This window comes from Ceratotherium simum, chromosome 16 (genome assembly GCF_057802395.1).
Source record: "Ceratotherium simum simum isolate JZ-2026a chromosome 16, ASM5780239v1, whole genome shotgun sequence".
Lineage (NCBI taxonomy): Eukaryota > Metazoa > Chordata > Mammalia > Perissodactyla > Rhinocerotidae > Ceratotherium > Ceratotherium simum.
This window is the reverse complement of record NC_141915.1, coordinates 59912013-59936836: the sequence shown is the minus strand read 5'-3', so window position 1 is coordinate 59936836 and position 24824 is coordinate 59912013. Positions and strand designations below refer to the sequence as shown.

The 24824-nt window shown below is 42.2% G+C and overlaps 1 protein-coding gene across 1 annotated transcript; it reads left to right on the top strand.

Moving 5' to 3' along the window:
- On the top strand, nucleotides 1–19461 carry EIF4A3 (eukaryotic translation initiation factor 4A3). The gene is made up of 12 exons (XM_004432950.3): nucleotides 1–189; nucleotides 2905–2977; nucleotides 3651–3717; nucleotides 4406–4468; nucleotides 5115–5247; nucleotides 5474–5554; nucleotides 13727–13868; nucleotides 14336–14474; nucleotides 15342–15457; nucleotides 18451–18558; nucleotides 18913–19040; nucleotides 19221–19461. The coding sequence occupies exons 1-12, from the start codon at nucleotides 21–23 to the stop codon at nucleotides 19235–19237; spliced, it is 1236 nt and encodes a 411-aa protein (XP_004433007.1). The 5' UTR covers nucleotides 1–20; the 3' UTR covers nucleotides 19238–19461.
- The last annotated feature ends 5363 nt before the right edge of the window (nucleotides 19462–24824 follow it).

The window sequence follows — 24824 nt, the reverse complement described above, 5'->3', positions numbered from 1 at the left end:
CTGTTAGCCGAGTCGGGATCATGGCGGCCACGGCCACGATGGCGACTTCGGGCTCGGCGCGGAAGCGGTTGCTCAAAGAGGAAGACATGACCAAAGTGGAATTCGAGACCAGCGAGGAGGTGGACGTGACCCCCACGTTCGACACCATGGGCCTGCGGGAGGACCTACTGCGCGGCATCTACGCCTATGGTCGGTGGGCGCGGGCCGCGGGCCGTTAGCCGGGGATGCGGGCGGGAGTGAGGCTGAGACTGCGAGTCCCGGGCAGGCCCCGGAGGCCGGGGGTCGGAGCCGAGGCCGAGCCGCTGACGGGCGACCCCCGCCCGCAGCGCGCCATCGGGTCGCCCGTCAGCACGCCATCCACCACCGCGTTTGCGTCGGTGGGTTCGGTTTTGTCCTCGATGCAGAGCACCGTGCTGGTCCAGCGAGGGCTGCAAAGCCTTCCGGGCCCTTCGGAGGCATTCGTTTCGCGGATAACTGTCCTGTACCTGCCAGGTGCTCCGGACGTGCGCGGCTCTAGGCACTGAGGGTTTAGCAGTGGACCAGACAGGCTCGTGCCCTTAGGTAGCTTAAGTTATGTTTGGGAGACGGACGGCATAGAGCCGAGGCTGCTTCAGGTAGTGGTAATGGCTCTAGAGAAAATAAAGCGGGATAATTGAATGAAGTGTGATTGGAGGGAAAAGAGAGTTACAATACATAGAGAAAATAGATGAGAGCTCTCCCAGAAGGGGCTGATATTTGAGTTGACATCTGGATTAAGGAGCCGTTATGAGAAGACTATGGTAGTGCTGGACAGAGGGAGCAGCTGGTGCCAGGGCCCTGTAGCCCTGAGCTGAGTGATTCTAGGAGCAGAAAGAAGCTTCCTGTCGTGAGAGCCCAGGGGCGAGTTTGGAGAGAGAGGCAGGGGCCGGACCTTGCAGAGGATCATATGAGATGATCAAGAACTTGAATTTTATTTATTTATTTTATTTATTTATTTTTTTGTGAGGAGATCAGCCCTGTGCTAACATCCGCCAATCCTTTTCTTTTTTTTGCTGAGGAAGACTGGCCCTGTGCTAACATCCGTGCCCATATTCCTGCACTTCATATGGGATGCCGCACAGCATGGCTTGCCAGGCAGTGCGTCGGTGCACGCCCGGGATCCGAACCAGCGAACCTCGGGGCCGCCCCAGCAGGACGCGTGCACTTAACCGCTTGCGTCACCGGGCCGGCCCCTGAATTTTATTTCTAAGTGTGGTGGGAAGCCAGTGGAGGATTTTAATCAGGAAAGTGAGACGATTACAGTTACAGAGGTTATCCTGGGTGTCTGTGGATTTGAGGGGAGGATTTGAGGGGAGTTGAGGCAGGAGAGGAAGCAGGGCGATGAGTTAGAGGCTTTTGTTCCAGTCCAGGGGAGAGATGATGGCATTGTGGCCGAGGTGGAGTACTAACAGGGTTCCCTGATGGGTTGAATGGGAGCGGCAGAGGAAGGAGGACTCACGTGATTCCTGGGTGTTGTGAGTAATGGGCAGCGTGCTTGCTTAGGTGCTTGCTTAGGTGGGGAGCGCTCGAGGGAGGCAAAGTGGGAAGCTCTGTCTTGGATGTGGTGACCTTGAGGGGCCTGTGAGCCATCCATTTGGAGGTGTCGGGAAGGCAGTTGTCTAAGTTGGGAGCTGAGGAAGATCGGTGGTGTTGGAGGTGCAGGTGGGAGTGATCAGCGTCTGCTTAACGCCTGGGATGTCTTTTATCCAGCAGTCTTGATGTCATGGCAGTTTGGATAGAGCAAAGAGAAGGTGCTGAGGGAACAGGAGGTGAAAGAACCATTGCAGCCCGGCCTGAGTGAGGCTGACAGGCCTACGTGCCTCTAGGCACCCAGGGCATCCCTGCCCTAAAACACGGTTTTTAGTTTCCCGTTGGTCATCATGAGGAGTTTAAATCATCTGTGGTGTTTGGTTTTGTGCTAGATGGGAAATTATACTACCAAAAAATAATTAAAATACAGTTTTTGTACATAAGTTTTGTTTATTTGGAAAATACTTTTACTCCTTCAGAGTGGCCTCATGCCTTGGTAATTGCTATGCAAGAGGGGTGGTGTTGTAGTTCATGTAGCTACATCAAGTCAGGGAGGAGTACAGTGCTGGACACCCTGCAGTACGACCCGCACGGTAGATTAAATGTAGTTGTAGACAATGTGAACAACCCACATGGGAAGGAGGGCTGACTACAGCGCTGATGGGTTTATTTTCCTTTGTATAATTTATAAAGTAATACAAAAAAAAGCATTGCAGGTTATTGTAATGTAGTCAAACAATACAGAAGTAATTGGAGTAAAAAGTGAGCCTCCCCAACCCATTCTCCAGAGGTACCACTGCTAACATTTTGGTTTTTTTTTTTGTGTGTGTGAGGAGGATCAGCCCTGTGCTAACATCTGACAATCCTCCTCTTTTTTTGCTGAGGAAGACTGGCTCTGGGCTAACATCCGTGCCCATATTCCTCCACTTTATGTGGGACGCCGCCACAGCATGGCTTGCCAAGCGGTGCCTCCGTGTGCGCCAGGGATCCGAACCGGCGAACCCCGGGCCGCCGCAGCGGCGGCGCACGCACTTAACCGCTTGCGCCACTGGGCTGGTCCCAACATTTTGTTTTTAACTGACTGAAGTCTCTATATTCTGCAGTCATGTTCCTTTTACAGAGATTTTGTCTGTATAAATAAGATCCCCCGTTAGTCAGTATAATAAAAATCTACTTCAGCCCAATTCATTCAGCAGCTGTTTCTTGAGAGCTCAGTGTGTTAGACATTGGGTTAGGCGAGGGTGGGAGTGGGGAGTTAAAAAAAGATACCATTTCTGCCCCGAGGAGCCTACACTGTATGGTTGTAAACATGCTGTCCTGGTAGTTAGGGCTAATTTTTTATGTTTTTATTTACAGGTTTTGAAAAACCCTCAGCAATCCAGCAGCGAGCTATCAAGCAGATAATTAAAGGGAGAGATGTCATCGCACAGTAAGTCTGCTCACACAGAGTGGGAATGAGATGCTAGGAAAGCAAAGGGTGGTTTATGCTTTGGGATGACCATTTTTGTCAGTTTTCATACACTCCTTACCAACTCTTTCCTTGACTTTAGCCACAGGGTGTTTTGTTTGTGTTTATGTTTGTGTCTTCTACTTTGGAAAGCCTTCATTTTTTTAGCTAGCTTTACTTACATGTCAGTCAGCATGTGAAATTGTATATAATGCTCTTTTAATAGCTTTATTCCTGGTGCCTAATTTTTAAAGACTCATTTACAAAAAAATATATATATATATTTTTGGAGGATAGTTTCATTCCAAACTCAAAGAAAAGAATTATAGTTACATAAAGGGGAATCTCTCTTTTCTGCCACCTCTAACACTTGTTGGAGTTACAGCTTCTGTAGCTCCATCACCCCCTGATGCAAAAGCCACATCTGCTGTGCTCATCACCAGTGATTTAAAAGTTGTGACATGGTGCCTGAGTCCCCCCCTTGCAGTTAAGATATTGATGGTCTTTTGTGGGGGGTGGGGAGGCGTCTGCTTGGAAGAAGCTGCCAAGTGCTTCTGCCCCCGCCCCTGGAGCACTGCTGTGGGGGGGCTTATATGAATGGGCGCAGTGGCAGGTGGCCCAGCATTCTAAATCCCATTTGTGTTTTCTTTACTAGATCTCAGTCTGGTACAGGCAAAACAGCCACCTTCAGTATTTCCGTCCTCCAGTGTTTGGATATTCAGGTAATTTGCCACTCTTAAAACAAACCTCTCTTTAATCTTAGGAAATACTTCATTTTTCTATGGTAACTGCAGTGTTCAAAAAGTGCAGTTTTTAGGAGGCCGGCCTGGTGGCGTAGCAGTTAAGCTCATGTGTTCCACTTTGGCGGCCTGGGGTTCACCAGTTTGGATCCTGGGCTCGGACCTACTCACCGCTCATCAAGCCATGCTGAGGCGGCGTCCCACATAGAAGAGCTACAACTCTACAACTATGATGCCCAACTATGTTTTGGGGAGAAAAAAGAAGAAAGAAGAAGATTGACAACAGACGTTAGTGTAGGGCCAATGTTCCTCAAAAAAAAAAAAAGTGCAGTTTTTAAATTTCTCTAATTGTACTGACTCAAATTTTTTAAGAAAATCTTAATTGCACACTAATGTCTGAGCTAATGCCCTGTCATAAATTTCTTTTTATTTAAAGCGGGAGATTTTTTAAACTAGTGGAAATTCTTGTGTGCAAACAAGAATCCTGACCAGTATACCCCATTATTACTGGGTTTGTGGTTTGAGTAACATTCAGGTTTGCTTACCTCTGTTAGAAATCAGATGTGTGGTTAATGTGAGATAATATTCGAAATAGATCTGAGTGTAGATTAATGCAGTCTACCTTGAAAATACTGAAAATTCTCTGTCTGCTGACAAATTATTTTAACAGGTTCGTGAAACCCAAGCTTTGATCTTGGCTCCAACAAGAGAGTTAGCTGTACAGATCCAGAAGGTGAGACAGTTAAAGATGGCAGTGTCATATTTGCAAGTACTGCTTTATAATTCACTTGTGAAAGGCTGACCAGTTGACTTAATCTAATCCTGTTTTTCTGTTCCCTCAAATTTTTTTTCCTCATCCCTAACATTTTGCCATAAATCATTATATATTATATGAATTGCTGGTTTGTATTAGGTCATTTTTAGTGTAGCTTGTGTGATTCCAGTAGTTTTTTTACAGTCTTAGAATTGTAAATTTTTCAACAAAAAATCTATTTTGGTAAAAATTGTTACTATTTTATATTTACGTGTTATAAACACTTTGGAAGAGTGTATATTAAAATGTTAATATTGTCTCTGGGTGGATAGAATTATGAATATTATATATGTAATTATATATATAATATAGATTTTTCTGTAATTAATGTGTATTGCTTTTGTAATAAGAAACTAGCAAAACTAACTTTATTTTGGTGCAGAAAAGAGTAGAAGTAGGAGAGTTGGGCTCTCTGTGGTTTTATGGTATAATTATGGCATCAGTAATATTTGGTGGTCATCTTAAATTGGAATAGAAGTGATCTTCATTTTGGGAAACTCAGATGTTTCCGACTTCATAGTGGTCTTGAGGCAGGCCCTGGACGTGAACCTGTGTTTTCATTCAGGGCCTGCTCGCTCTGGGTGACTACATGAACGTCCAGTGCCACGCCTGCATCGGAGGCACCAACGTGGGGGAGGACATCAGGAAACTGGACTACGGACAGCACGTTGTCGCTGGCACACCTGGGCGTGTCTTTGGTAAGTGCTTTTGTCTATAAAAATTGTGCTGCTAATAGTATTCATAAGAAGTAGGTAAACGATACAAGACTGTTGTCAATTTGACATGCTGCGTGATGGATTTTTGCATTTGGGTAACTTGTGGAAAGTGGAGGGAATGTCTCTGAAATGCTGTGCAAACAGGTTGAAATAGTTAGCTATTTCCTCATAGCCTGAGGTCTAATTATTTCAAAATCTAATTTTATAGATATGATTCGACGCAGAAGTTTGAGGACTCGGGCTATCAAGATGTTGGTTTTGGACGAGGCTGATGAAATGTTGAATAAAGGTATGAGTAATGAATTTTCTACTGTCATATAATTCTTAAATTTTCACAATGTAAAATTGAAATATGGAGCTAATGGAAGTGTTCTAAATATAACTAGTGTTTTCTTTGTGGAAGACAGTTGTACCTCGGGGACAATTACCAACATAAAACTTGTATTTTGATCTTTTTTATGGTAGGAGTTTATAAGACTGATCACAACCAGAACAACAGCATTTCAACCCAGACTGATATGGCGTTGCTAATTGTGTGTCTGGGGGGTTAGCACAGGGGACCGAAGTGTGGAGTTGAGATGTGGCGCATAGAAGTGCCTGGTGTTGATTGAAGGAGGGGGTAAAAATGGGTGTGTCAGTGAATCACGTTTTATGGCAGTAGGGTATTCTGTGGTATAGATGTTCCATAATTTATTTAACCAGCTTTATTGGTTGTCTAGGCTGTTTTTAACTCTTTTACCATTTTTTTGAGATAAATTTCTAGAATTGGAATATATACTTTTTAGGCTTTTCATGTGTTTCTACCAAAATGTATGAGAAAAATATGTGAGGACCCCTAAGTGATAGCAGTTGTCTTGTTGCAGTGGTTGGGAAATGCATAATGACAGGTGTCACCTTGAGTTCAGTAGCCTTGATCCCCATGTGAAACAGCTGGGGCCAGTGCTTTGCAGTGCCTTCACCTTCCACTGTGTGTATACACCCCCCCTTTGCCTCTGCCTCCATCCCAGGGGACTGGGCGGGTGTCTCCATAGACCTTGGGGTCACCTGCCATGAAGGACTGGGTGGGTGTTTCCATAGACCTTGAGGTCACCTGGCATGAAGGATTGGGCAGGGGTCTCCATAGACTTTGGGGTCACCTGGCATGAAGGAAGGATTTTGCTTCTAACATTAACCAGTAACATACGTGGGGGTTTTCTCCATCGTTTTCCTGGGTGTCTAGTTCTGAGTAGTTCTTTCAGGTACTAGAGGCTAATGCTGTGCTGAGGCGCTGCCTTCCACCCCTCCCTCTGCTTGGGCCTCTTATCAGAAGGCCCTGCTCTTCAGTTAAGTTAGAAGTACGGTTACCACAAAGCAGTCAGTTTCCTCTGTGTCTGAGGAAGCTGTTGGTTGTAGGTGGCTCCTTGTGGTCTTATCCCTTAGGGCAGCAGTTCTCAAAGTGAGGTCTCCAGACCAGCAGCATCCGTGTCACTTGGGAACTTGTTAGAGATGCAGATTCTTGGGCTTCGTGATCTGTGCACTCAGAACCCTGCAGTTTGTTAACAAGCTCTTGGGGACCCCCTGCCTGTGGGCATTCTCACACACTCATCTCCTAACCCCGTCCTGCCCAGGCCTGGCAGTGATTGTGGTATAGTAACCTGTGGGCCAGGTCCCACTTGCTGATGTATTTTATTCAGCCTATGCCATGTTTAATAGTGTAAATTAGTTGCATTATTGCTTGGGAGTTTTTTTTAATTGAGGTATAATTGACATGTAACATATTAGTTTCAGGTGTACAGCATAATTTGATATTTGTGGGCGATTTTTTTTTCTCGTGAGATACGTTCCTTTATTCCCATTTTACAGATTATAAAACCGAGGCACAGAGATTCTAAGCTACTTGCTCAAGGTCACAGGGCCGATAAGCAGCAGAGCAAGGGGCTCAAATACATACAATCTGGCTCCAGAACCCACATTCTTTTTTTTTTCCTTTATTGTGAAATTTTGTTGTACATTATTGTTTGTCAGTCACCATATAAATGCACCCCTTCACCCCTTGTGCCCATCCCCCACCGCCCTCGCCCCTGGTAACCACCAAACAGTTCTCTCTGTATGTGTGTTAGTTTATCTTCCACTTATGAGTGAAATCATGTGGTCTTTCTCTTTCTGGCTGATTTTGCTTAACATAATACCCTTCAGGTCCATCCATGTTATTGCAAATGGGACGATTTTGTCTTTTTTTACGGCTGAGTAGTATTCCATTGTGTGTGTATGTGTGTGTGTGTATATATATATGTATATATACACACCACATCTTCTTTATCCACTCATCAGTCAAGGGACACTTGGGTTGCTTCCACTTCTTGGCTATAGTGAATAATGCTGCAATGAACATAGGGGTGCATAAGCCTCTTTGGATTGTTGATTTCAGGTTCGTTGGGTAGATTCCCAGTAGTGGGAGAGCTGGATCATAAGGTATTTCTTTTTTTAATTGTTTGAGGAATCTGCATACTGATTTCCATAGAGGCTACACCAGTTTGCATTCCCACCAGCAGTGGATTAGGGTTCCCATTTCTGCACAGCCTCTCCAGCATTTGTTGCTTTTTGTCTTGGTGATTATAGCCATTCTAACAGGTGTAAGATGATATCTTAGTGTGGTTTTGATTTGCATTTCCCTGATGATTAGTGAGGTTGAGCATCTTTTCATTTGCCTGTTGGCCATCTGTATATCTTCTTTGGAGAAGTGTCTGTTCATTTCCTCTGCCCATTTTTTGATCAGGTTGTTTGTGTTTTTGTTGTTCAGTCATGTGAGTTCTTTATATATTATGGAGATTAACTTCTTGTTTGGACATGTGGTTTGCAAATATTTTTTCCCAGCTGGTGGGTTCCCTATTCATTTTGATCCTGGTTTCATTTGCCTTGTAGAAGCTCTTTAATCGGATGAAGTCTCACTTGTTTATTTTTTGTTTTCCTTGTCCGAGTAGACATGGAATGCGAAAAGATCCCTTTATGACTGATGACGAATAGTGTACTGCCTATATTTTCTTCCAGGAGTTTTATAGTTTCAGGTCTCACCTTCCAGTCTTTGATCCATTTTGAGTTAATTTTTGTGTATGGCAAAAGAAGATGGTCTACTTTCATTCTTTTGCAAGTGGCTGTCCAGTTTTCCCAGCACCATTTATTGAAGAGACTTTCCTTTCTCCATTGTATGTTCTTAGCTCCTTTGTCAAAGATTAGCTGCCCATAGATGTGAGGTTTAATTTCTGGGCTTTCAATTCTGTTCCATTGATCTGTGTGTCTATTTTTGTACTAGTAATATGCTGTTTTGATTACTATCGCTTTGTGGTATGTTTTGAAGTCAGGGATTGTGATGCCTCCAGCTTTGTTCTTTTCTCTCAGGATTTCTTTAGCTGTTCGGGGTCCTTTGTTGCCCCATATGAATTTTAGTATTCTTTGTTCTATTTCCGTGAAGAATGTCCTTGGGATTCTGATTGGGATTGCATTGAATCTGTAGATTGCTTTAGGTAGTATGGACCTTTTAACTATGTTTATTCTTCCAAACCATGTGCATGGAATATTTTTCCATTTCTTTATGTCATCACTGATTTCAGTCAGTAATGTCTTATAGTTTTCATTGTATAGATCTTTCACTTCCTTGGTTAAATTTGTTCCTAGATATTTTATTCTTTTTGTTGCAGTTGTAAATGGGATTGTCTTCTTGAGTTCTCTGTTAGTTCATTGTTGGCATATAGAAATGCAACTGATTTCTGTAAATTGATTTTATACCCTGCAACTTTGCTGTAATTGTTGATTATTTCTAATAGTTTTTCAATGGATTCTTTAGGGTTTTCTATATATAAGATCATGTCATCTGCAAACAGCAAGAGTTTCACTCCTTTGTTGCCTATTTGTATTCCTTTTATTCTTTTTTCTTGCCTAATTGCTCTGGCCAGAACCTCCAGTATTATGTTGAATAAGAGTGGTGAGAGTGGGCACCCTTGTTTTGTTCCTGTTTTCAGAGGGATGGCTTTCAGTTTTTCCCTGCTGAGTATGATGCTGGCTGTGGTTTTGTCATATATGGCCTTTATTATGTTAAGGTACTTTCCTTCTATACCCATTTTTTTGAGAGTTTTTATCATAAACGGATGTTGGATCTTGTGAGATGCCTTCTCTGCATCTACTGAGATGATCATATGGGTTTTATTCTTCGTTTTGTTAATGTGGTGTATCATATCGATTGATTTGCGGATGTTGAACCATCCCTGTGTCCCTGATATAAATCCCACTTGATCATGGTGTATGATCTTTTTAGTGAGGAAGATTGGTCCTCAGCTAACATCTGTTGCCAGTCTTCCTCTTTTTTTGCTTGAGGAGGATTGTCCCTGAGCTAACATCTGTGCCAGTCTTCCTTTATTTTGTATGTGGGACGCCACCACAACATGGCTTGATGAGTGGTGTGTAGGTCTGTGCCTGGGATCCGAACCTGTGAACCCCAGGCCATGGAAGTGGAGTGTGCAAACTTAACCTCTACGCCACTGGGTCGGCCTCTGGTGTATGATCTTTTTAATGTATTGCTGTATTTGGTTTGCAGGTATTTTGTTGAGAATTTTTGCATCTGTGTTCATCAGGGATATTGGTCTGTAGTTTTTCGTTTTAGTATTGTCTTTGGCTTTGGTATCAGGTGATGTTGGCCTCGTAGAATGTGTTGGAAAGTGTTCCATCTTCCTCTATTTTTTGGAATAGTTTGAGAAGGATAGGTATTAAATCTTTGAATGTTTGGTAAAATTCTCCAGAGAAGCCATCTGGTCCTTGACTTTTATTTTTTGGGAGATTTTTCATTACTGTTTCAATCTCTTTACTTGTGATTGGTCTATTCAGGTTCTCTGTTTCTTCTTGATTCAGTTTTGGGAGGTAGTATGAGTCTAAGAATTTATCTTTAGATTGTCTAATTTGTTGGCATATAGTTTTTCATAGTATTCTCTTATAATTTTTTCTATTTCTGTGGTATCTGTTGTAATTTCCCCTTTTTCATTTCTAATTTTATTTATTTGAGCCTTCTCTCTTTTTTTCTTGGTGAGTCTGGCTAAGGGTTTATCAATTTTGTTTATCTTCTCAGAGAACCAGCTCTTTGTTTCAATGATCCTTTCTACTGTTTTTTTGGTTTTGATTTCATTTATTTCTGCTCTGATTTTTAGTATTTCCCTCCTTCTGCTGACTTTGGGCGTTGTTTGTTCTTCTTTTTCTAATTCTCTTAGGTGTAGTTTGAGGTTGCTTATTTGGGCTTTTTCTTGTTTGTTAAGGTGGGCCTATATTGCTATGAGTTTCCCTCTCAGGACTGCTTTTGCTGCATCCCATGAGTTGGTATGGTGTATTTTCATTTTCATTTGTCTCCAAATATGACTTGATTTCTCCTTTAATTTCATCAATGATCCATTGCTTGTTCAATAGCATGTTATTTACTGGCGGCCAGGGTTTGGATCCCAGGTGCCACTTCTCTGGCCATGCTGAGGCCGCGTCCCACATACAGCAACTAGAAGGATGTGCAGCTATGACAGACAACTTATCTACTGGAGCTTTGGGGGAAAATAAATAAATAAATTAAAAAAAAAATAGCATGTTATTTAGTCTCCACATCTTTGTCACCTTCCCGGTTTTTTTCTTGTAGTTGATTTCTAGCTTCATGGCGTTATGGTTGGAAAAGATGCTTGTTATGATTTCAGTCTTCTTGAATTTATAGAGGCACACCTTGTTTCCCAACATATGGTCTATTCTTGAGAGTATTCCATGCGTGCTTGAGAAGAATGTGTAATCTGCTGTTAGGATGGAGTGCTCTCTGTATGTCTATTAAGTCCATCTTGTCAAATTTTTCATTTAAGTTCATTATTTCATTATTGACTTTCTGTCTGGGTGATCTATCCATTGGTGTAAGTGGGGTGTTAAGATCCCCTACTATTATTGTGTTGTTGTTAATATCTCCTTTTAGGTTTGTTAATAGTTGCTTTATGTACTTTGGTGCCCCTTTGTTGGGTGCATATATATTTATAAGTGATATGGGTGGAGCGTCCCTTTTATCATTATATATTGCCCCTCTTTGTCTCTCATTACCTGTTTTATCTTGAAGTCAACTTTGATATAAGTATGGCGACACCTGCTTTCTTTTGTTTGCCATAAGCTTGGAGTATTGTCTTCCATCCTTTCACTCTGAGCCTGTGTTTGTCTTTAGAACTGAGATGTGTTTCCTGGAGGCAGCATATTGTTGGGTCTTGTTTTATAATCTATCCCACCACTCTGTGTCTTTTGATTGGAGAGCTCAGTCCATTTACATTTAGGGTAATTATTGATATATGAGGGCTTAATGTTGCTATTTTGTCGTTCATTTTCTGATTCTTTTACATTGCTTTTGTTTCTCGTCCCATGTGTTTCGGACTACCGATTCATTTTGGTAGTTCTGTATGGAGGTTCTCTTAGTTTTCTCTTTGTTTATTGTGTGTGACTTTGTTCTGATTATTTGGTTAGTGGTTACCATGAGGTTTGTATGAAAAAAATCTCGTGGATGTGATAGTCCATTTTTTGATGGCCTCCTATTGCCTTAGAGTAAGTCGATTCGATCCCTTTCCTCTTCTCCTTCTAAGTTATTGTTGTCACAACTTATTCCATCTTGTGTTGTGAGTTTGTGTTTAAAGTGATGAGGTTATATTTACTTTTGGTGTTTTTCCTTCCCTTGATCTTTGGTTTTATGATTAAGTGTTTGCTAATCTATTCTGATAGCTGCAATTTTTATGATTTTGTTGACCTGTTTTCCTCCTTGTTCAAAACTTTGTATCCCCTTTCTCTTTTTTTTCTCAGACATGAGGGCCTTCTTGAGCACTTCTTGTAGTGGGGGTCTTGTGGCAATGAACTCCCTTAGCTTTGGTTTATCAGGGATAGTTATTATTTCTCCATCATATCTGAAGGATATTTTCACTGGATAGAGTATTCTTTTTTTTAATAATTTTATTTATTTATTTTTCCCCCAAAGCCCCAGCAGATAGTTGTATATCACAGTTGCACATCCTTCCAGTTGCTGTATGTGGGACGTGGCCTCAGCATGGCCGAACAAGCGGTGCGACAGCGCGCGCCCGGGATCCGAACCCGGGCCGCCAGCAGCAGAGCATGCGCACTTAACTGCCAAGCCACAGGGCCGGCCCATAGATAGAGTATTCTTGGCTGAAAGTGTTTGTCTTTCAGAATTTTTAATACATTGTTCCACTCTCTCCTAGCCTGTGAAGTTTCTGTCACGAAATCGGCTGAGAGCCTGATAGGAATTCCTTTGTACGTTATTTTTTTTTTGTCTCGCTGCCCTTAATATTTTTTCTTTGTTGTTGGCTCTTGCCAGCTTTACTGCTATATGCCTTGGAGAGGGTTTTTTCATGTTGATATATTTAGGAGATCTATTGATTTCATTTTTCCAGCTCCTTCCCTAGGTTTGGGAAGTTCTCAGCTATTATTTCTTTGAACAAGTTCTGCTCCTTTTTCCCTGTCTTTTCCCTCTGAAACACCTATAAACCTTATGTTGGATTTCCTAATTGAGTCCAATATTTCTCAGAGGGTTGCTTCATTTCTTTTTAGTCTTAGTTCTCTTTCCTCCTCCATCTGGAGCATTTCTGCATTGCTGTCTTCAATATTGCTAATTCTTTCCTCCATATTGTCAGCTCTGATGCTTAAGGCTTGCAGATTTGTCTTTATCTCCTCTATTTTGTTTTTCATTTCTAAGATTTCTGATTGGTTTTTCTTTATAGTTTCAATCTCTTTTGTGAAGAAATTCCTGATTTCATTGAATTGTCTATCTGTGTTTGCTTGTATTTCGTTGAGCTTTCTTATGATAAGAGGAGTGAAGGGAGTTCCTCTTACCTCCTTCCACTTACTCTGGGGCACCTCAGCCCTCGGGTATACGGCTGCCTGGGTGCCTCAGACGTCCCCTATGTTGTGTGAATAGCTTCTGTTGAAATATGAATGTCCTTCTTGTTGTGTCTTAGAGGGGGAGCGTTCGATGAGGGAAGCTCACTCCGCCATGATGCTGACGTTACTCATGGGAGATTTTTTTTTTAAAAATCCAGACCTCTGTATTTTCTAGAAATGTGGCAGATCTGGTCACAGTGGACACAAATCCTCATAGGGGAGTGCAGCTGTAACTGAGTCATAACTGCCTGCGGGCATCTGAGGTTGTGGGTGACTCAGGGCTAGGGTTTCTGTTACTTTTAACTGTCGGCCTCCAGGACTCTTGGGGTGAGGTTTTGCTCCCCAGAGCATACCCGGGAGCAGGTGGGGAGTGGGAGAAGAGAAGGAAAGCAAGGATTTGGGCCAGCTCTGTACAAAAGTTTCTTTGTGAAATCTTATACCTTACAGTCACAACTCTGCATCTAATTAAATGTGAGCATTTGACATGTAACGTCTTTTTCAAAGTGTGCAGCTTAAAAAATTCTCAGTGTCTTATTCCTCATGCCAGGTTTCAAAGAGCAGATTTACGACGTGTACAGGTACCTGCCCCCAGCCACGCAGGTGGTGCTCATCAGTGCCACGCTGCCTCACGAGATTCTGGAGATGACCAATAAGTTCATGACAGACCCCATCCGTATCCTGGTGAAACGGTAAGAGCACCCTGCTTCTCAAGTGGTACTAAAACACACAATGTGGGTTGAATTTGGGTTTCAACATGGGAAAATTTGTTTTAATTTTCTTTTTTGAAAAGCCAGCTTTTATATGTACATTCCCCTTTGACCCAATAATTCCAAACTTAAAAATTAGCTGATAGTGTTTATTTATCAGTGTTTTGGGAGTAAAATGTATATACTATTGAACAAGTCAGATGTTTTGTTTAGAACCATATCCAGGGTGGTAGCAACTGTTAGAAGTTCAGACTGATCCAGAGCTTGGGCCTGAGTGGTGGAAGTGGTGGCTTGTAGGAGGATGTGGCTGAGCAGGAGGTGTGGGGCTTAATGACCAACCTTGTGGAGCTGCTGAGGGTTGGACCAGTACATGTAAGAGTGCCTAGCATGCGTACATGCCACATTTTGGTTTGAAGAATGAGTTAACAGGATTTGTCTTTGTTCTCCAGTGATGAATTGACTCTAGAAGGCATCAAGCAGTTTTTTGTTGCGGTGGAAAGAGAAGAGTGGAAATTTGACACTCTGTGTGATCTCTACGACACGCTGACCATTACTCAGGCAGTCATTTTCTGTAATACCAAAAGGAAGGTACTTGGCTCTCTTAGAGCTTAGCTCTTTACTAGCCTTGTGTTGAAAACTGAAGATGGGTTCTCTTAAGAACTTAGGTCAGACTTTTTCTGTAGGGGCCAGAAGTATGTGCTTTAGGCTTTGTGGGAACTGCTCAACTCTGCCCTTTAACACAAAAGCCACGGAGGACGATATGTGAACACACGTGTCTGGTGTTCAGGAGTGTTGATGCTGGTCCTACGACTGAAGGTTCAGGAGTCGTTGGTTTTAGGTGGGACCCGGGCCTGGGGTTTTGTAAACTTCCCAGGTGATACTCACGTGCAGGCATTGCTGAGGACCACTGGCGGCTTTTCTTGAAAAGGTCAGGAAGTTGGGCCACTTCTTGTGGCCAACTTCTTGACCACACTTCTCTTTATTTTTCGCCTCATGCTTCTTTGCCAGCTCCTCCTCTGTTCAGCTCTTTCTTTGGCATTCCCTGTGGTTCTGTCCTGGACTCCCTTCTCTTCTCTCTCTGTACCCACTTGCTCTAAATAAGAGTCCTGTGGCTCCCAGTGACTTTCAGATTTCTATCTCCAACCCTCCAACGTTCCAAAAAAAGATTTGAATTTAAATTTCAAGTAAGAATAGTGAGATGTGGTCTCTTTTTTTCCTCAAGAAATTTACATGGAACAAATTAAGAGAATTTTTGCCCCAGTACTTGCTGGGCAAAATTAAGTTTTTTACACATCCAGTTAAGATTAGTCTGAGTTTTAAGATTAGTCTGAGTTTTAAGAGCACTTGCTTTATGAGTATTCACATTGGTTCTGCAAATAATTGAAATAAAATCCTGAATACAATGTCTGATTTGGTTTATGAGCTTACAGTAGCATCTGCTGATTTGATTTGTAGGTTGACTGGCTGACAGAGAAAATGAGGGAAGCCAACTTCACTGTGTCATCCATGCATGGAGACATGCCTCAGAAGGAGCGTGAGTCCATCATGAAGGAGTTCCGGTCCGGCGCCAGGTGGGTTGGCTGCTCTTTCTGCACCTGAGGCTGGTCCTGCTGGTCAGAGTTCTGGCCTCTTCCTATTCATTACCTGAGTTAGCTCCGTGCTCCCTAGCCTTCCCCTCACAGCTGAGCTCAGGGAGGTCAGATAACCTTCTGGTAAGTGGGGCAGCCAATGCTGGTGGGCTGGGTTAGGTAGAAGTGATAAGTAGCCCTAACTAGGTAGGTTGGTTGCCTCATTTAGAAGTGTATTTCTTCGTTTCCAAATGGGGATTTTCTATTTATCTTTCTGTAATTTGTTTTTAGCTCACTTCCACTGGGTAAGAGAACATGATTTTTGTGATTTCATTCTTCTGACATATATTCAGACTTGCTTTGTGGCCCAGCACACGGTCATTTTACAGATGTTCTGTGTGCTTGAACAGGACAGGTCCTGCGCGGCTGTTGGCACACAGCGTCCTAGGTATGCCTGGTAGATTTCAGTTGCCAATTCAAACCATCTGCATCCTCACCTTTTTTTTCTTTTTAACTGTTTCATCAGTATTGAGAGTGCTGTGGATGAGGTTATTCCTCTGATGTTTCTTCAGTTCTTCCTTTACGTATCCTAGGGCTGTGTACATAGAAATTTAGAATTATTACATTTCTGCAGGCTTTACCTTTGATCATGGGAGTGTCTGCTTTATCTGTAGTGATGCCTTTTGTCTCAGGGCCTGCTTTGTCTGGTTAGTGTCTGCTTTGTACATCCTCATCCTCTCCATCCTGTTTGTAACCTTAAGCTTTGGGTGGATTTCGTGCAAACAGCATGTAGTTGGGTTTTGTTTTTGTTTTTCTTTTAGTCCAATGAGAAACACTGTCTTCTAATTGGAGCATTTAGTCAACTTCTGTTTAATGTAAGTACTGATATATTTGACCATCGTTACAGGTGCATTTTACTTGTTATATCTTTTCTGTGATTCCTTTTTCTTTCTTTATTTTGGGTTTTTTTAATTGTTTCTTTTCCCCACTTCTTATTTTGGAAAACATCCATTTCTTTATGTCATGTAGTAGTTGCTCTAGGGAGTGCAGCACGTGTCTGTGTGTCATCAGCCTCTCTCGTTGACCGGCCCTCTTACTGTCCTCCCGCAGTGCAGAGAGCTTGAAACCCTGACTTCAGTGACGCCCAGACTTCTGTGTTTGTTGTCGTGTGTTTTAATGTATATGTGTTTCAAACCCCACAAGATACTTGCATTTGACCCACTGACTACTCTTCCCAGAAATCCTCTTTTTAAAATGGTTAAATTTTTTTTTTTTTTTACCACACTTCTCTTTATTTTTTGCCTCATGCTTCTTTGCCAGCTCCTCCTCTGTTCAGCTCTTTCTTTGGCATTCCCTGTGGTTCTGTCCTGGAGTCCCTTCTCTTCTCTCTCTGTACCCACTTGCTCTAAATAAGAGTCCTGTGGCTCCCAGTGACTTTTAGATTTCTATCTCCAACCCTCTAGACCCATATATTTGACTGTCTACCCAATATCTTTGCTTCGATGCCTCATAGGCATCTCAAAACTAGACAAATCCAAATCTGAACTCTTGGTCTTTCCTCCCAAATCTACTTCATCTCTAGTCGACCTCATTCCAGTAAAGAACACCCTCTTCTACTCACGTCAGAAACCTGGGAATCATCCCTGACACTTCCTTTGGCAAACACTCCCCCCAACCTCTGCCTTGCTTTATATAAAAAAATTTATTTACATTTAGACACATATTTACCATATTTGTTACTCCTTTTTCCTTTATCTCTGCATTTTTATCTGGGAAGAATTTCCTTCTGTCTAAAGAATGTCTTTTTGTATTTACTTAGTTTGGGTCTGCTGGTGACAAAATGTCTGTTTTAGTTTGTCTGAAAATGTCTATTTCACCTTGAAACGTCTCCTTCCAATGTCTTAAAGGAGGTACTTGCTGAGCTAGAATTCTAGGTTGACATGATTCCTTTTCTACACTTGAATGACATAATTCATTGTTGTTTGGCTCCGTTGCTTCTGTTGGGAGGTCCCCTGCTGGTCCTGTCGCTCCTCCTTTACCAACAGTGTCTTTTTTGGCAGGCTGCTCTCGAGGTTTGTCTTTGTGTTTTGTTTCAGCAGTTTTGACTCTGATGGGTCTGGGTGTGTGTTTGGCCTCGTTCTCCTCTTTGGCTGCTGTGTGACTTTTTTCCCTCAGGTTTTGCTTTGGCCCCATTGTCCCTCTCCGGCTCCCATCCATTATATGTGATTATATGGCAGTGACACCTCTTCTGTGTTTTTGAACTTCTTTCTCCTGCTGTCCCTTAATACTTTGCTTCTAGACCAGTGATGTCCAACAGAAATACAATTCAAGCCACATACGTAATTAAAATTTTCTGGTAGCCACTTTAAAACAGGTAAAAAGAAACAGGTGAAATTGATTTTTAATAATGTATTTTATTTAACCCAATATAGCGTATCATTTTGTGTAATCAGCATTGAAAATAGATATTTTTTTATACTAAGTATTCAAAATCCAGTGTGCTTTTTACACTTAAAGAGCATCTCATTTCAGACCAGCCACATTGCAGGTGCTTGGTGGGCAGGTAGGCTGGTGGCCTCAGTATTGGACAGTGTGGGTCTGTGGTGTGGCAGATTCTGTCCCGTATGAAGGACAGAGTGGCATGATTTGCATTTCAAATGTGAGGATACTGTAAACACGGCACCAAAGTCAGTGAGGCTGCCGTTCTTGAGTTTTTGCTAGGCAAAAGTAAAGTGTCTTTCCCAATGATTGGTGTGGGACTGGCTTTAAACAATTAAACATAGTGTAGTAAAAGATAATCAGGAATTTTCATCACATGACCTTGGTAACTCAACGTACCAGATGCCCCTTCTGAACAGGTCTTTCTGGTGCTGTCCTACACACTTCATGCCTGCAGGGGACAGTGTGAGGGGTGACCTGGTGTGTTTTGTACTTGTAGCGAGTCTTACACTCTTATGACAAAGGTGATTGCCTCAGAAGCCGTTTTCTTTTTGCAGCCGAGTGCTCATTTCTACAGACGTCTGGGCCAGGGGTCTGGATGTCCCTCAGGTGTCCCTCATCATCAACTACGACCTGCCCAATAACAGAGAGTTGTATATACACAGGTATGGGGGCGAGCTTTTCATGGGTTCACTCTCGTTGATAGAGTTACTGAAATCTTCTTTGCTCTATTTACTAAAGTAATTTTGCTTTTGGGACCGGCCTGGTGGCGCAGGCGGTTAAGTGTGCACACTCCGCTGCGGCGGCCCGGGGTTTGCTGGTTCGGATCCCGGGCGTGCACCGATGCACTGCCTGTCAAGCCATGTGGTGGCAGCGTCCCATATAAAGTGGAGGAAGATGGGCATGGATGTTAGCCCAGGGCCGGTCTTCCTCAGCAAAAAGAGGAGTATTGGCAGATGTTAGCTCAGGGCTGATCTTCCTCACAAAAAAAAAAAAAAAATTTTGCTTTCCTCATGAAGAATTGGGCGGTCAGGTCGATATGGCCGAAAGGGTGTGGCCATTAATTTTGTGAAGAACGATGACATCCGCATCCTCCGGGACATTGAGCAGTACTACTCCACCCAGATCGACGAGATGCCCATGAACGGTAAGCAGGGCTGCCACCAGCGTCGTCACAGGGGACTTCCTCAGTCCTTGTTGGGGGCACTTGAAGTTTTCTTCCTTTTTTGTTTTGTTTTTGAGAAGTCTGTTGTGAACCTTTAGTTGAATTTACAAGTTGTCATTTTGTTTGTGTTATTTCTTAGTGTCTATCTGTTTTCACTTTCAGTTGCTGATCTGATCTGAAGAGTCTGCTCTGCTGAGGATGAGTTGGGGACTGCCCGCCTGTTTTGTACTCCCACTTGGAACTGTTCAGGAGCAGTTACTATTTAATGGAGTGTATGTGAACTCTTCTCACACCCCCCCCCCCCCCCCCCCCAGACATGCTCTGGGGCTTCTGTCACTTTTTCTTACTCACATGTAAATAATGCATTGCTCTGAATCTTTTTCATTAAACATTTAGAACTTTTCCCATAAACTCTAATTTATATTTCTGAAGGTGCCACCAGCTTTTCTAGTAACCTGCTCTATAATCTTGGGCAGGTCATTTTGCTCTGTTATCTGATCTTTGAAATGGAAGTGGTAAAACTGCCTAGCCTCTCCCTTGCCCACATTGGTTGGGATGATAAAGTTCATCAGGTGATTCCAACTCAAGGCATCTGAAATTGCATAGTTTATGAAAGGAATTTCCTCTGTGAATTCCCAACAAAGAGTGATTATACGAGGCCTCAGATACAGTGTGTTTGGGGCACTTAGCAACAGCAAAGGGAGTGACACCACAGCCCTGGCCCTGTGCCATCAAGCTCCATCTCCACCCAAGAAGGCAGCAAGAGGGAACAGCCATACCTGGTACCTGATCCCATTTCTTAGGGAGAGGAGGAGGGAATTAGGAGGTGGAGGAACTGAGACCATATACACTTTTCTCTGGGTTGGCCTTGGGTCTCTGCTTCCACGTGCAGAGGGGCAAGGTAAGGAACCCTAGGTGAGTAACTAGAAGGAAGGATTCATCACCAGCAAGACTTACTCAGGGTTAATGAGCTCAGTGTGTCACGGTGGAGGAGGAAGGGGTTGCACATGGGGCATCATTGGTGACTCAGGGAGGAGATGGCAGGAAACAGGAGGGAGAAGGTAAGATACCTGAGAAGGTTAGCCTAACTCAAATGCTATCTAGGAAAGATAACAATTAGAAAAATGCAAAGAGTCATGGAAGTGTCCAGCTCTGCTGGCGATTCAGAAGTGGAACGTGATTATCAAAGATTTAATAACCATTAAGCCTAAATGTTGGCAGGGGTGTGGAAAACGTGCTGGTGGTGTCAGTAGGCACAGACTTTCTGGAAAGCAGCCTGGCTCTTGGGCAGTAGGAGCAATCAGAATGTTATTTCCTTTTGAGGGAGTAATTCTGCCTCAGGCAGTAGTCTGGAACATGGACTACAACACCAGGAAAGGAAGCAAGTGCTCATCACTGGGGGCTCGGTGAGGGAAATGATGGAACATTTGCATTGACGCAAGTGGGTGGAGGTTCTTGGGAGGGCAGCTGGGGCCACTAGTCTATCACAGGCCAAATGGGTTCAGCTGTAGCCCATAGCGGCCGAGCGTTGAGCGAAGCGAGGGGGCTGGTGTCTTGTTGGACAGAAATGTTCACAGCATTATTCATAGTAGCCAAGAAGTAGACATAACCCAGACGTCCACCAACTGAAAACTGGTAATAAGTCCACGTGATGGATATTATTCAGAAATAAAAAGGAATGAAGTGCTGACATGCTACAACATGGATGAGCCTTGAAAATAAGCTAAGTGAAAGAAGGCAGTCACCAAAGGCCACATATTGTCTGATTCCATTTATATGGAATGTCCCAAATGGGTGAGTCCATAGAGACAGTAGCAGATGAGTGGTTACCAGGGGCTGAGGTGGGGGGGAATGGGGAGTGACTACTAATGGGCACGGGGTTTCCTTGGGGTGATTAAAATGTTCTGGAATTAGTGGTAATGGTTGCACAATTCTGTGAATGTAGTAAAAAGTACATTTTAAAGTGGTGAATTGTGTGGTATGTGAACTACATCTCAATTAAAAATCAGGTGGGGAATCTAACATCCTCTAAAATTATGCTTAAAAACAATGTGTGGCATCAAAAAGAATAAATTACCTAGGAATAAATTTTACCAAGGAGGTGAAGGACCTATACAATGAGAACTACAAGACATTATTGAAAGAAATCCATGATGACATAAAGAAATGGAAAGATATCCCATGCACGTGGATTGGAAGAATAAACATAGTTAAAATGTCTATATTACCTAAAGCAATCTACAGATTCAATGCAATCCCAATCAGAATCCCAATGACATTCTTCACAGAAATAGAACAAAGAATACTAAAATTTATATGGGGCAACAAAAGACCCCGAATAGCTAAAGAAATCCTAAGGAAAAAAAAAGCAGGAGGCATCACAATCCCTGACTTCAAAACATACCTCAAAGCAATAGTAATCAAAACAGCATGGTACTGGTACAAAAACACACACACAGGTCAACGGAACAGAATTGAAACCCCAGAAATAAAACCGCACGTATACGGACAGCTAATTTTCGACAAAGGTGCTAAGAACATACAATGGAGAAAGGAAAGTCTCTTCAATAAATGGTGTTGGGAAAACTGGACAGCCACATGCAAAAGAATGAAAGTGGACCATGTGCTATCGCCATTCACAAAAATTAACTCAAAATGGATCAAAGACCTGAAGGTGAGACCTGAAACTATAAAACTCATAGAAGAATATATAGGCAACACACTACTTGACATTGGTGATAAAGGAATCTTTTCGGATGACATGCCTACCCAGACTAGGGAAACTAAAGAAAAAATAAACAAGTGGGACTTTATCAGATTAAAGAGCTTCTATAAGACAAACGAAACCAGAATCAAGATGAACAGACAACCCACTAGCTGGGAGAGAATATTTGCAAAACATACATCTGACAAGGGGTTGATCTCCATAATATATACAGAACTCACACAACCAAACAACAACAAAAAAACCCAATCAAAAAATAGGCAGAGGAAATGAACAGACACGTCTCCAAAGAAGATATACAGATGGCCAATAGGCACATGAAAAGATGTTCAACATCACTAATCATCAGGGAAATGCAAATCAAAACAACACTAAGATACCACCTCACGCCCATTAGAATGGCTATAATCACCAAGACAAAAAACAAGTGTTGGAGAGGATGTGGAGAAACAGGAACCCTCATACACAACTGGTGGGAATGCAAACTGGTGCAGCCTCTATGGAAAACGGTATGGAGATTCCTCAAAGACTTAAAAATAGAGATGCCCTATGACCCAGCCATCCCATTACTGGGAATCTATCCAACGAACCTGAAATCAACAATCCAAAGAGGCTTATGCACCCCTATGTTCATTGCAGCATTATTCACCATAGCCAAGAAGTGGAAGCAACTTAAGTGTCCCTCAACTGACGATTGGATTAAGAAAATGTGGTATATATATACAATGGAATACTACTCAGCCATAAAAAAGACAAAATCGTCCCATTTGCAACAACATGGATGGGCCTGCCTGGAGCGTATTATGTTAAGTGAAATAAGCCAGAAAGAGAAAGACAAACACTGTATGATCTCACTCATATGTGGAATATAAACCAACACATGGACAGAGAAAACTACTGTGGTTACCAGGGGCAGTGGGGGTGGGGGGTGGGCACAAGGGGTTAAGGGAGTCATATATATGGTGATGGACAAACAAAAATGTACAACCCAAAATTTCACAATGTTAAAAACCATTAAAACATCAATAAAAAAAAAGAACAAACAAAACAAAAAACAAAATATGTGAACAAGGGGGAAAAAGTAAATTGTCTAAAAACCAAAATTAAAAAACCAATTGTTAGATTGGATTATAAAACAAGACACAGCTATGCACTGCTTACAAGAAATACAAAGGCACAAATAAGTGAAAAGTAAAAAGATGGAGAAAAATATACCATGGTAACACACTGACCAAAACGAACCTGGAACCGCTGTGTCAACTTTGGACAAGATAGATTTCACAGCAAAGAATGTTACCAGGGGCAAAGAGCATCATTTCATAGCAATGAAGGGTAATTCATCAAAACGATGTAACAGTCCTAAATGTCTACGCATCTAATAACAGAGCTTCAGAATTCAGGACATAACAGGAAGCAACAATTGATAAAACTGCAGGGAGAAGTAGACAAATCCACAATTGGAATTGGAGCTTTCAGTAACCCTCAGGATCAAGGCACGCTGTCCTCATCACTTCCATCAACATTATTCTGTGCATTTGGCCAGGGAAATAAGGCAAGAACAGGGAATAGAAGGCATCCAGTTTGGAAGGGAAGACATCTTTACTCACAGATGATACAGATAAGATCCTAAGGAATCGACCACAGAGCTACTAGAACTAAGGGAGGGTAGGAGAGGTGGCAGTATCCAAGGTCAGTATTGAGAGCACCTGCAGTCCCATATCTAGCAGTGACCATTCGGAAAGGGAGATTTTAAAACACTTTACAATATCATTGAATAGGTGAAATACTTGGGGCTACAACTGACAAAAGATGTGCAAGCTCTGTGCATTGAAAATCACAAAACTGCTGTGAGAAAGACGTCAGTAAATGAGAGAGATGCTGTCTTAATGGCCTAGAAGAGTCAATATTGTTGAGACGTCATGTCTCCCCAAGTTGATCTATAGATTCAACACAATCCAAATCAAAATACTGATACTTTTTTTCTATAAAAATTGACAAGCTGATTCTAAAATTTATATGGAAATACAAGGACCTAGCATAGCCAAGACAACTTTGAAAAAGTGAACGAAGTTGGAGGACTTTTACTCCCTGATATCAAGAAATACTACAAAGCTACAGTAATAAGGACAGTGTGGTATTGGCATAAAAATAGACATTTACAAATCCCTGGAACACAATAGAAAGTCCAGAAATAGACCACAGATTTATGGTGAAAGGATTTTCAACAAAGGTACAGAGGCAATTCATTGGGGAAAGAAGAATATTTTTAACAAATGGTGCCAGGACAATTGGATAGCCCTATGCAAAAAAGAAAAAGAGGGTTGGCCATTGAAATATAAGACCTAAAATTATAGAACTTCTAGAAGAAAACAAGAGAAGTCTTAGTGACTTTGGATTTGGCAAAGAGTTATTGAAAAGGACATAATTATAAATTGGCCTCATCAAAATTAAAAACTTTTACTCTTCGAAAGACATTGTTCTGAAAGTAAAAAGGCAAACCACAGACTGGGAGAAAACATTTGCGAAGCACATACCTGACATGGACTTAACAACTAGAACATATAAAGATCTTTTGTGTGGTAGGAAAAACAGTGGTTCTCCAAGATACCCACATCCTAATCCCTGGAACCTGTGACTCTGTAACATTAAATTACAAGAGGCACTTTGCAGATGTAATTAAGTTAAAGATTTTGAGATGAGATGATCCTGGATTATCCAGGTGGACCCGGACTAATCACATGAGCCCTTAAAAGTCAAGAATGTTCTTGGCTACAGTGGGTCAGAGAGTGACCTGAGGGATTTAAGCCACTGAGTTTGGTAATTTGTTACAGTAGCAATAGAAAACCAATGTATTTTATAACTCAATAATAAGATAAACAATCCAAGTGAAAAATGGGCAAAAGATTTGAACAGACACTTCACGAAAGAAGATTTTTGGGTGACATAAGTCCAGGAAAAGATGCTCAACATCATTAGTCATTAGAGACATGAAAATCAGAACCACAGTGAGATCCACACTCACTAGAATGGCTGACATTGAA